Source organism: Phalangium opilio, unplaced genomic scaffold (assembly GCF_054372755.1).
Source record: "Phalangium opilio isolate 3A_F unplaced genomic scaffold, DU_Popi_V2 ptg000232l_1, whole genome shotgun sequence".
In the NCBI taxonomy this organism is placed as follows: domain Eukaryota; kingdom Metazoa; phylum Arthropoda; class Arachnida; order Opiliones; family Phalangiidae; genus Phalangium; species Phalangium opilio.
This window is the reverse complement of record NW_028324223.1, coordinates 1960611-1974404: the sequence shown is the minus strand read 5'-3', so window position 1 is coordinate 1974404 and position 13794 is coordinate 1960611. Positions and strand designations below refer to the sequence as shown.

Below are 13794 nucleotides of genomic sequence, written 5' to 3'. Positions count from 1 at the left end.
TGGTTGTTTATAGATAGTGCGCGAATACTTGTAAGTGTTGCCAGTCAGAATTCTGTTCGATTCAGCACTGGATCATTCAGTGTGTAAATCTGAATGATGCAGGAGATGCTCTAATAACAAATAACTGGCAGCCCTGAAATGCGCATGCGCTTAAAGTAAAGAAATCCGGGGGGAATTAATTTTTCTAACCCCCCTTTTACAATCTATTTGTTTTTACATCGGATTTGATATTAAGTATCGTAGCTTTCCTTGGGTTTTGAAAGGCGAGTTTGGGGTTGTTAGGCCTTGTACGAATCGATAGCGATTGCCGGTTAAGCCGTCCGCAAGAATTCTTTTAATTATCATCCCCAAGAAGTAAGTCTATTTTCTGAATTACTGGCCTCTCCGTCGTTATCCAACCACGCGGCGGGAAAACAGAAGGTGGTGTCACGACTCTCCGATAGAGGGATTAACAAGCCTGCATCCCTATCTCCCCCAACCCAACCCGACTTTGCTCTGCACCTCAATAAAAATACCTAACGCTGGTATAGCCTTGCCACCAAAGCAAACTACGATTGTCGCACGCGCCAACTTAAGTGTGTGGTACGCTTTAGCGCGCGCCATCTATGTATAGTCTTTTAGGACCTTGCCAAGCGTTTCATTAGGGATTTTCACGTTGCTACCACTGCTGCAGGATTAAATTCCTTTCATTCTTAGATTGCTTTAAATTTAACTCGTTCTCAATGGGAAAACAAGCTACTTCTAAAGTTGTAATTGCGGCTTATATGTATATATATGCGTGTATAAGGTATATGCATAAGTTCTATTCGAGTATACCATTTGAGAGGCTTGCGAGAAAATTAAAAAAAATATTAGGAAATGGGTTTGTTTTTTAGATGGGGATTTCTTTCCAAGTGCCTCAAAGACTAGTGTATCCTACTTGAGGGAGGGAGCGTACAGCACTTAGGGTTCCAATCCCAAGGAGGAATTTGTTACTGGGAAACTTCCGGGGTTTTGTTCGCATCTCTCTTACTTACTTACTTACTTAAGATGATCAAGTGTTGTAATGTTTTACTCATAGACCCTTTTTTATGTATTTATAACTTCAAGTTTATTACTTTCTGATCTGAGATATATTTTTTAAATTCAATTTGTTGAGGCTATTTTTATAACTCTTATAGCGATTATAAAAAAGTAAATTGAAAATTTGAATTAGCTTGGACTTTCTTACTTTGAAAAATAATGAATTCGTATAAGACTTCATTTCTTTTAGCTACTCAATTTCATCTCTTCTAATTTTCAAATTTGTAAGTTCCCATTTTTTCTTTTGAAATAATTGACTTCAAAAATGACTTATAAGAGTACCATGGCATTCAACTCGGGGTCCGATTTAGTATAATTTAATGTCTAAGGACCCAACCTCGGTAAATAGTTAACGATCTGTGCGAGTTTCCGATGATTTGACTGAACCAACTACACAGAAGGAAAAAAAAAGAATTATTAAAAAATAAAATTTATTTCGATTTGCAACGCGTTATATTGTAAGAGACATTAGCTTGAATTTCAGAGGTTTGTCTTTGAAAATAAAAAATAAAATAAGACTTTTTAAGAATATTTCTAGTATTTCTGCAACCATTCATAAGTAATGTAACTCTATTCAAAGTACCTTAGAAAAGGGGTTGACATCAACAATTTCTCTCCAGGTTATTAATAACCCGGGAGGTGATGGGATCATTCTAGTTGTTTAGTAACTTATAGGGGGGATTATTAGACTTATGTTATAAGGAATGGTGGATCTCGGGTTCGCTTTAGGGTTGGTTGGTCCCAAGCTGTAACATTTCTTCTGGTTGAGCTTGAAAATCGTATAATTTGATTTGCTACCGCTAGGGAACCATTTTAAAGAGAGCTCCAGCGAAATTAGTTTTGCTCCCTATTTTTCTGCTATAGCTCCCCAGTCTAGTCTTTCTCTCCGTCCAATCGGAAGCCTTTTTCACGATAAAGATTGAAGCTAGCTACATTTCCTCCCCCCCCCCGGTGCCCTTTTTATCCTTTCATCCCCTCCTCCCCCCCTACCTCAACAGACACAGTCAGACAGAAACTTTCGTCGTTTCGGAGCTTTGCCTTTAAATTACGCTCGAATAATTTTGTCAATCTGCGCCCTCTTTTTTTCCTTACTTATTTAATTTGAAATTAGTTACTCCCTCGATATAATATTTGATTTTCGAGACAGTTGGCGACAATTTATGATTGACTCATTTGAAGATAGGGGCAAAATTTAGAATTGGGGATGGTTTTTATAGAAATAATTCATATGTTTTATGGAATAACGATGGAACTCGTTATTACCTTTAAAATGACGTAAATCGCGTTAAAATCGGACTGTAAATAAGAAAGTTGGATTTCATGACTCATGAATTTTCAAATTTGAAATAAATCTAACTTTCTTATTTATTATCCGATTTTGACGTTCTCGGTGTCATTTTAGAGCTCTTAACGAGTTCTTTTCAAATGTATGTCTCGTATAAAATTAAGTATATTATTAAGTACGACCCAGATTGGAAAATGGGTCAAACTGGAGCGAAACATTTTTGAATTTAGATTCTTCCGTCCCTGTATAATATATTTTAAAGTCTGACATAGACAAACGTCTTTTAACATTGCGCCGCATCCCTTAAGAAGACGAAATATTTGCTAAAGTCTTAAACAAAACCAAAATAAACAAAGTCAGCTCGGGAAAAATATAGTGTCACGGACAGGTAGAACTTTCGGGTTTCAGTTCAAGCGTGAAATTAAACGGGGGGACTTGATACATGGCCCCTCCTTCGCGTGCCATCCACAAATATTTTCCTGCCTAAAATTTCACGACATTTTTAAGGAAATAAACTTAAAGAAAGAATGGTTACGTCTGGTTTGTCACGTGATACACGTCTGACGGTTACGTAACTCCAGCGGTTTATGACATAAGTTGAGGTGGATGAATACGTAATAATAATACTACTTAATACTGTTAAATTAACATACGTGGATTTTGTTTTCAAGTTAAGGTTGTTCGGTTTATTAAAGATATTGAATGGTTTATTGGTAACCTTGAAATGGGTCTCTATTGTACTGTCTATGAACGCGCTAGTTCATTTACGTTGAACCAACTGACATGTACTGAGAAAAAAAGAAAAAGAAAGGGGTTTTTTTGACACTAAGTATCTTGGTGACACTTTTAATTACCTAAATGTGGGGTAAGCATTTATTGATCGCGTCAGCTTTAACCGATTTATCATTAAAGCCCTTTTCACTAAGACGCTTTGTAATGGTTTTTAATTAATATTATATATACAGGTCTATTCGTATTTAACGACATTTATTTTTAATCGCGTTTTTGAAATATATGTATTCATTAATTTACGAAATTAACTTTGAAATATTATTTTTATTTATTTTTGTGTTTAGATATTCGAGTTCACCAAAATTAAAACCCTGTTTGGTTACGAATCGCTCTGATCAGGAAGACAGCGCCGCTAATAGTGGTGGCGTGACTTGCGGTCATCGTGAATTAGTGACCACCATCACAGTGGCGAATCCATCCTCAAATAACAATAAAACGGTCCATAATTCTGGACCTCGAAATAAGTAAGTCCTTGCAAAAAAATATTTTATTTATTTTATTTAATAATTTCCGTTTCAAAATAAAATTTTCTTTATTAATTTTATTTATAAAAAACTTATTAAAATTGTTAAGATTTTTTGTCCCTATTGTGTGGGGGTTAAAATGCCTTTGAATAGAAAGCGCCCCTTTGAAATTAAAACCCCTAAATTTGATATTAACCATCCGCGTCAATCTAACCTCGAAATACGTTTTAAACTAACCTTTCAATATTTTTAAGCTCGATATAACTCTCAGGTTAAAGTGCCCGCTTGAATCCCTCAAAACGTCAAGCTAACCTGAAACCGATATAACATAACACAAACCGGTTTCCTATGGGAATTTACTTTCAAGTTAAACTGTCCCCCAATTTTTTGACAATGATTTATTAAGCTTTTCATATGATATTTTGGTCGGTATTTTTCCAATTTTATTAAGGTTTAGTGTTCGATATAAATGTGGTAATACTGTACCAGGCTGTTAGGACTATTTACCCCCATACTCCGTTTAATATTTATTTACCCTTAAATTCGTTTAATGTTAAATCACGTATAAAAATTGGAATTAAAATTCAAACTTACTTTGCACTGAAAGATAAACCTACCCTAAGGCGTTTTTAATTTGACTTTTAAAGGCTTATCTCTCAGTGACAACTGCGGTTGACTTGATTTGATTAATAGAATTGATTTTTCAGCTAGACAATTAATTTGCCTAGTATGTGATAGTGAATTTATTCTGATTGGACGAACCCCCCCTTCCCCCCTTCCCCCCTGAAGCCTTCTTTTGTATTAAGAGAGAGTTTGGCCTTGTCCTAACCCTAAATCAATTTTCAGCAACTATTTGTTTTTGTTTTTGTTTATTTAAACTTCGTAGGAAATTTTGAAAAGAGACGTACAAGGCCTTTTAAACTTTACTTAAATCTCTTTATTTATTTATTTTATTTATTTAGAACTATATTGTTTGTAAGTTTTAAACCTGTCAAATTATATATATATATAGTTCAAAGGTCAACGCCTAAAAGCGCAATTAACATCGTAAATACGTAAAGAAAACTCACGCATCTAACACTAGAGCAAAAATATACATTTGGGTGTCTTATACGATTATAGTCTTTGAGTGTCTTGAAAAGCGGGGTTAATTCTGATATATAGAAGAACATTATAATAGAGGTTAACGAGTGTACGTTCTTTTTTTTTTTTATAAAGCTAGGTCCAATGAAAGTGAAGGCAAATCAGGAAAAGGATTGGTCCGGGTTTGTTTGGGATTTAATTACCAAATTGTAAACGACTTCATTGACGTAGAGTCGCCCCCTTTTGTGGGGGCTTCTTACCCCCCTCCCGGTTAGAAGATTCCCCCCCCCATTGAAGAGTGTGAGGTTTGGGAAGAGGGGGGAAGGGAGTCATGGAAGGACAAAAATAGAAAAACCCTTAAACGAAATAGCGACGAGCGAACGAAGAAGCGATCAATAGACTTTCAATTACTTGATTTTTTTTTTTTCATCTAAGCCTTGGTCGAAGTTTTTTTTTTTCTTATTTTTTTCGTCATCTTCTCGGAATTGTTGGAGCGTAGTTACTTTCGCCCCGAGATGAGGAGGAGTAGTAGTAGAAAGATAAAAACACCCGAGTTTAATTTAGTAATCTATACCTGTAGATACGCTCCCTGGAGTAATTACTCCACGTGGTATTCGTGTCAATCGTGACTCTCCCTTACTGTGCCGTGTAGGAAGCTTAACGGTAACTTATATATATTTATTAACTTATGATCAAAAGTGTAACTGTTTGCTAGGTATATTTTTAAAACCAACAAAATCTGTTCGTCATGTTTAATTTTTAAAACGTGGATTTTAATATTAGGTCAAATATTTTATGGTGGTAGACGACTTTTAATATCAATTACGTGGCCTCGGTTATATCAATTTTAAATTTGGTTTTTAATTATACTTAATTATTGAGTTTAATTTAAAAAATTATTAGGTACTTTAGGCCTAATGAATTAAAAAAAAATTATACTAAAATCGAGTACCTCACGTGACCTTTTATCTCAGTTTTAAGATTGATTTGGTTAGCGCCGGTCACGTTTAATTTTACGTGCGTATTAACTTTAATTAATTAATTAAGTTGCTCTTAATATTAAATGTTAGGCTAGGATTTTTTGGTCGCTCGCTCGGTTGCTTCAGTTTCGGTGGTATTTGGGCGGTTCCTTACTTAAGCAGGAGCTTTTACGGAAGCTCTTCTTATCTTTGGTCGACCGCACTCAGAAAACGGATTTCCGATTTCCTCAAAAGGCAACCTCGTCCTAAAAGTACGCAATTTTTCTGATTTCCTTACCGAATAATCCCAGATTTTCTACTACCCTCCAATCCCCCACCACCACTCTACCAACCGAAACATACGGTGCCACTCTTAGCCAAATCCCCTTGTTTAAATTTGTTTGTGCATATACTATATTTGGTCTGGGGCCCAACCATTTTAGAATTCGTGAAATATTGTTTCATATTTGAATAGAGTTTAATGAGACCTTTAAAATGAGACCAATTACGTCTCAATCCGATCATAAATAAGGAAGTTTGAAAATTTCAAACTTGCAACTCTTGCTGCTTGCAATTGTTTTACTTGCGTTTGCGCATGTACTATATTTGGTCTGGGGCCCCACCATTTAACATTTCGTGAAGTATTATTTCATATTTGAGTAGAGTTTAATGAGACCTTTAAAATGAGCCCAATTACGTCTCAATCCGTTCATAAATAAGGAAGTTGGAAAATTTCAAACTTGCAACTCTTGCTGCTTGCAATTGTTTTACTTGCAAGTTTGAAAATAAATAGGTTCTGTTATTATCGGAGGATTTTATGGTAATTTACGTAAAGCAGAAATTTTATAACATTTATGGTATACATCCGAATATTTTTCAAACTTGCAATTTGCTTAAAATAATAATAATAAGCAATTCAAACTATAGTTTCAAGTTTGAAATTTTCAAACTTCCTTATTTATGGGCCGATTTTCTCGAAATTGGTCTCATTTTAAAGCTCTTTTTACGGCCAATCCGTATCGGCGACTTAAATTGTTTTCGTTTTAAATTCAAACCGTCAAATTTGCATAAAATAACACATTCTGTCAAGGTGTAGCTACGTATAGGTAATTTTGAACCTATCTCGAGCTATCTCTTTGGGGGAAAATTCGAAAGCTGTTTCCTTTTATAATAGAAAACCGATACGAGTTGACGGTAGAATGAAAGCCTTTTCGACCCCTTGTTTAACCTTTGAACCAATCTTAGGTGACATTGATCGGCAAGTATAATATAAACTTTGGGGGTTCCTTTAAAAAAAAAAGAAATAATTGAAGAGGCGGTCCGCCGTTCAGATCCCCGGGAATGACGTCAAAGCTTCTTGGCGTGACGTCAGTCTACCCTCTTATCGACGGGGGGACATCCCCCGTACCAATCTAAAATCACTATGGTCAATTTAACTATGCAGCGACGACAAAGGCGGCGGCAAGAGAGAAGGAAATTTACCCAAAAACATTGATTTTATTTGAGCCGCAACAAATGCTGCAATTACAATTTTTGCATGCAGTCTTGAATTTACCCTTAAGTCGTAAATTTACAGAATGGTTTTGTTATTCGAGACCAGAGTCTTCTTAATATTATTGATTTTTCACCCTGCAACGGTTACATACTTCTTTAGCATTAATGTTATGAACTTCTTATCCAAGCTTTTAAAATTTGACAAATGCGATATTTTAAATGAAATCCACTTCAATTTTGGGTATAAACCATTGAGTTATTTTAAAGTGATACTAAACTGTATTTTAAGAATAGTTAATGCTATAAGAATTTGAAATTATTATAGGTTTGTTTTGGCATCCCTTTGATTATGGGGGGGCACAACCCCCTGAGAGTTTAAAGTCTATCGAACAGGATGGGGTCGGGGGCCAGATTTACTTCTTTAAACTACGGTAAAAGGGGGGTCCTTTTTGAATTATTGCCGAATTTTGGTTGAGAAAATGTGGCACCATTCCAATGTTTCGTAATATTCGCAGATCATAAATCAGGGGTTTCTTGTGTTAGGTGTCTAATATACCCCTGAACCGGAGTTATTGGATAAATTGGTCAAATAAGAATGATTTCCAAAATATAATAAAAAAATCTTCGGTATTCGGCGAATACCGAATATTCGCCTTATGACGAACGGTGTGTGTGTTATTTCGCAAATAACCGATTTTTATTTGCTGTTTAAATAATGTGTTTTTAATTAAATAAAAAATATTTGGGGGGTGTTGTAGTGCGAACGGGTCTTCTTGTATAGGTCTAGTCAATCAAGTGCTTGAAATGTGGAAAATTTTTGTTGTCAGGGGGGCTTGAAAAATCTCGGTCGGCCGCTGTACTGGCGCGTCTTATCTCGGACCTAACAGCCTCGTAATGGAAGTCGTTTTTAGCGTCTATGGGGCTCACCCCCTTCTTTTCTCCCCCTTCCCCCCACCATCAGAACCAAGAAGAGCCTAGCTGACCTAACCCCCCCCCCCTCTGTACCATCAGCTAAGCCTAAATCTTATATCTTTTTTCCTTCCTCAATTATCCAGCTGGATGCAACTCAGCCCTGGGCTTTACGAATTAGTTTCGCTCGCCTTTAAGCGCCACCTAGTAGTGACCATTGGCGCAGTTAGGTACTTTTAAAATAAGTACAATAGAGATTAAATTTAACCCATGACCTTTTCAACTTCTTGTTTAGATTCATTACAAAGCTGAATTCGAATTACTAGACCTACTAGAGTTTAAAATAAGTACAAAGGAGTTAAGTTTGACCTACGACCTTTTGAACTTTTTACGAATGTAAGGTTTATTTAAAGTAGGGGTTGTTTGTATTCGTTTTAAAGCTATCGATGAGCTTAATCTAGTAGCGATATTGTGTTTATATTTTGGTTAACTTTAATTGACCTTTGAGGTCAAATAGAGTTAACCCCCAATTTTTATCTGTTCTATATTAAGATGATTTTATTTTAAGCTGGTGTTGAACCCACATTTGACATCTTCGAGAGTTGTTCTTTCTTGTGTGTGTGGTCTGTGTTTTGAGGGAATTCGTCTTTTGGCGTCTCTAGAATTGAGACATCTGTCGAAACGAATCCCTTTTCGATTGGGTGATTTTTACACCTGGATAGATAATCCCCGCTTCCACGGTTTTCTTTCCCTTAACGCACGCTTGTCAAAACATTGAGGGTGTTATTGTGGTTCCCGCCCCCCTCCCCTTATATCTAACTGCGCATGCTCCATTTCTTTTAAATGTTAAAAACACCACATATTTTAAAATATTTATTTTATAGACATTGGAAGTAAGACCCCATTTAGGCGGAATGTACTCCATGTATTTTGCCATAGCCCCTGTATAAATGTTTCACCCCGTAAACACCGGTGTTCGACGGGGAAAAGCGAAGCCGAACAAGAAGGGGCTAGCTGATTAATTTTATATTAATATTTCAAACACTATACGTAGATAATTAAAAGCCAAGCTATAAATAGTCTTAGTTAAACTTCCACTAATTGGAATAATCTTTTGAATTGTTAACCTGTAGTGGTGGCGATCTAAACTAAATCCTTTTAACCCTTTGACCTTTTTATATCTGGAAATCTCAAGTTGCCGCGTGCAAGCGTGTGATTTTATTTTTTATCTATAGAGATAACCTTTAACCTTTTGTCTTTCTTTCTTCAATTGCTACCTACGAGTTAAGCCTTTTCCGTTTATAAGTATGTAGTCATTGAGAACCACTCCAAATCGCTTTCTAAGACGCTAAAAGACTATGAAACCTATTTTTAACTGCATTACGTAATATTAAATAAATTTATTTAGGTTAAATTTTATTGACCAGAGTTTGGTTTATTAAATTTCAGATCTCGCCTCTCATCGTATCATCCTCAACATTTGATGGGTCCAGCTCGTAACCATTTACCGGACCATTGCGCGGACACCCATAGCAGCAGCAGTAGTAGCGGCATGAGCAGTCACGGAGGAAGTACGGACAGCGCCACCAGTCCCGTGGGTGGTGCTGTTATTCACTCGGTTAACATGGGACAAGGAAACTCGGACGGCACGCCAGCCAATCAGATGCAGAATACAGCCGCTCATCAAGTTACTAGTAGCGATGTCAGAGTGACCTTAGTCGTCGAAAATACCAGGTTTATCGTCGACCCGGCCTTGTTCGCTCCTCATCCTGATACCATGTTGGGAAGGTTAGTACTACGGGACTAGATTCTCAGTTTTTTCTTACCGACCAATCAGAACTCGTACCTTAACGTTACGTCACTTCCGGAAGTTTAACGTATAATACAAACCATACCGTATTTGTACTCATTTTAAAGCATTTTTAAAGTTGATTACGATGGTGCGTGAAACATTTTCCTTAAACCTTTTAAATTCAAGGAATTTTAACGTGAACGTTTACGTCACTTCCGGAAGTTTAACGTATGATACAAACCATGCCGTGTTTGTACTCATTTTAAAGCATTTTTAAAGCTGATTACGATGGTGCATGAAACATTTTCCTAAAACCTTTTAAATTCAAGGAATTTTAATGTGAACGTTTACGTCACTTCCGGAGGTTTAACGTATAATACAGACCATATCGTGTTTGTACTCATTTTAAAGCATTTTTAACGCTGATTACGATGGTGCGTGAAACAACTTACAATTCAGCTATTTTAATATTAAAATGTTGGGGAATTATATTATCTAAGTTATAAAGAGTCTAAAGCATTCCACGGTTTCATTTCGAATCGGAGGATGCGAGTTCGGATAAAACCTAGGCCCAGAGATCAGAAAGAAAGAGAAAAAAAATAAAAAGGCTTAGGAGATGTATAGAAAGAATAAGTGAGTTTCTGTTGGTGGGCCCTGAAGGAATAATGCAATTGACAAGATAGCAGTCGCTCGCTCGTCTTTCTAGTTCGTTTATTTCCCACTAGGAGGCGCTGTTTGACAGCCCGTGCACCGAGGGGACCCCCACCTTAAAGTATCTCTAGGCCGTCACGCTAGCTATAGATTCCTTCACGCCACACAATCGATGAAACTTGATATCCCAAAGTGACGTTGTAGGCCTAACCCCCCAAACCTTTCCCCCATACCCCCCAACCCCGGCCCTCACTCTCTCAAATTTACGACATCTAGGATCAAGAAAAACACGGATTCGAAACAAAAACTTACATCTAAACGCTGATACGTTAATTTTATTATAATTTACAAATTTGATGCGATCATTTTTAGTTCCTAAACCTAAGCGAGGAAGTCTAGCCAATTGGCGACCACACAACGCGTGACGTGTTAGTTAACAGCGCGCGCTTTTTTAAATTAAGAGGGAAGTGAAGCAAATCCATGTTGTATTTAGTCTTAGGGTAAAAAACTGCATTGAGAGTCTGAGAAAAAGGAATCTTGAATGACACTGGAGCAAACACTGGAGCTTTCTTTTCTCATCACCACCAATCGCGAAAGATAACTGGTTAAGGTTATAAAGGGGGCGTGGTCCAACCGGGGGACGACATTCTAGAAATAAAAGGGCGCCGGGCAAATTGATGTCATGTTCTCTCATGTTACAATCGACGCCCCCACAAAGCTTTCTATTTTAATTATGCCCTACAGATTCCGATTACCATCTCGTTTCATCTCTCACTACTACTACTGTTCTTATTCTTTACGGCCCCCCGCTTAACCTCCCTGTATCGTCAAAAGTAACCTACCTAACCATAAGTAACCCATTGTTTTTACCAATAATTTCATTTGAATACCTTTTTCAAAAAAGAAAATATTTAGTATTTAATTTTGACTTATTTTAAATAACTACAGTTATTATTTAATGTGAGCTTTAATTTGGAAATTATCCAGTTCTAATTTAATGTGAACTTTAATTTGGCAACTATCCAGTTCTAATTTAATGTGAACTTTAATTTGGCAACTATCCAGTTCTAATTTAATGTGAACTTTAATTTGGCAACTATCCAGTTCTAATTTAATGTGAACTTTAATTTGGCATTATCCAGTTCTAATTTAAAATTCGCAATGTCTACTTCAAATTTGGGATTAACTTACGCCTATTAAATATTTGGTAGGGTTTTATGGTAGCATCTTCATGGTTGCGGCTAACTTATTGAGAGAGGGTATTATAGACTTAACGTTATAGTGGAGTTGTCAAAATATTGGTGGATTCCTCCACGACTTAGAAAGGTCATTCATTTTCTATTGATTAATTGATTCGGGAGAGAATTTTCGCTATTTACCACCGTTTGTCGGCGCTGCTTGCCACGGAAATGTGTAGGATCGAAAACCAGCTTCAATTAAGGGCTCGGATAGTTAAGCCCTCCCTACCTTACTCTACCAACCAAAAGTTTAACAGGCAAACTTGATAATGACCGAATATTTTTTCTACACCAAGACCAAAATTCAATAACACTTTTTTTTTGTTAATTTTTAACTTGGGGGGCTTTGAAAAATAGATACAATTTTTTTTTTTTTTAAATCGCTATTAAAAGGTCTTATCTTTGAAAAGCAGAACCGTGAAATTTATTTTTATTAACACTTATTAAGTCTTAAACGAGGCGTTATTCACTATTTAACCTTTACTAAGGAGGAGATGTTGTGACAGTTAACCGTTGAACTGAAAGATAACAATTATTATTTTTAATTGGATGTAAGTTAATTTTAAGCTTAAATATCTATTTAAATTAACGTTTATAAATTTTGTAGGTTAAGTATATTGATTGAGCATAATGTAAGCTTCAATTTGAGACCAAAACGGTCAAATTCGGACCAGAATTGAGAAAGATACGAGAGCTTTAAAAGCCATCTTGATTATTATTTTTAATTGGATATAAGTTAGTTTTAAGCTTAAGTATCTAATTAAATTAACGTTTATAAATTTTGTAAATTAAGTATATTGATTGGGCATAATGTAAGCTTCAATTTGAGACTGAAACGGTCAAATTCGGACCAGAATTGAGAAAGATATGAGAGCTTTAAAAGCCAATCTTGATTATTATTTTAAAATTGGGTGTAAGTTAGTTTTAAGCTTAAATACCTATTTAAATTAACAGTTGAGTATATTGATTGGGCATAATGTAAGCTTCAATTTGAGACCGAAACGGTCAAATTCGGACCAGAATTGGGAAAGATACGAGAGCTTTAAAAGCCATCTTGATTATTATTTTAAAATTGGATATAAGTTAGTTTTAAGCTTAAATATCTATCTAAATTAACGTTTATAAATTTTGTTAGTTAAGTATATTGATTGAGTATAATGTAAGCTTCAATTTGAGACCAAAACGGTCAAATTCGGACCAAAATTGAGAAAGATACGAGAGCTTAAAAGCCAATCTTTTTTGATTTTAATTATACAAAGAAGAAAAAGTTAATTAGGAAATGAATAGAAAACAAAAAGGAAAAAGTTTATTTTTAAACTCAAAACAATTGAGGCATTTTTATCAGCTTAAGAAATAAATGCTGATGCGACGTCCTTTTACTTTTTCCTTGGAAATTTTTTTTTTAAAAAAAAAAGTCGCAAAGACAATTTTGTTTTCGTCTCTGATTTGAAAAGGATAATTAACTTGAAAGTTAATTGTTTTTATTTTAATTTATTTCTCAGAATGTTTGGATCTTCTCTTGAAAATAATTTTACGCGACCCAATGAAAGGGGCGAGTACGAAGTCGCCGAAGGAATTTCAGCCACCATTTTCAGGGCAGTTTTGGTAACGGAATAATTTTTGTTTAATTAGTTAATTAATTAATATTTGTTAATTGGGTATGATGATAATTAAATTCATTTTTATTTTTTTTTATTATTTTTATTAATTTAGGATTATTATAAAACTGGCCTTATTCGATGTCCTCCTAGTGTATCTGTCCCTGAACTTAGGGAAGCTTGTGATTATCTCCTTATACCATTTGATGCTCAAACTGTGAAATGTCACAATCTACGTAAGTTTAAAATAATTTATTTTTAAATTAAAAATTTTTTCTTTGCCTATAAATTTAAAACTAATTACGCAAATTAGCTGAAAATTTATTTAGTTATAGTTCAAAACCCCCTCTACAAGATCCAGTTAAAATTAACATCGTAATTAAATTTAAATACATTTAAAACATTAATTTATGTTTAATTGCCATTAAATTAAAAACTAATTGCGCAAATGAGCTAAAAATTTATCT

General features: G+C 35.2%; 1 protein-coding gene across 1 annotated transcript in view; it reads left to right on the top strand.

Moving 5' to 3' along the window:
- LOC149612750 (BTB/POZ domain-containing protein 10-like) overlaps positions 1-13794 on the top strand; it is a 73095-nt gene that overhangs the window by 54392 nt on the left and 4909 nt on the right. Inside the window, exons 3-6 of the mRNA XM_089858351.1 lie at positions 3424-3603; positions 9498-9836; positions 13232-13334; positions 13443-13563. Of these exons, the coding sequence (XP_089714477.1) occupies positions 3424-3603; positions 9498-9836; positions 13232-13334; positions 13443-13563 (743 nt within the window). The remainder of the gene's footprint in view (positions 1-3423; positions 3604-9497; positions 9837-13231; positions 13335-13442; positions 13564-13794) is intronic.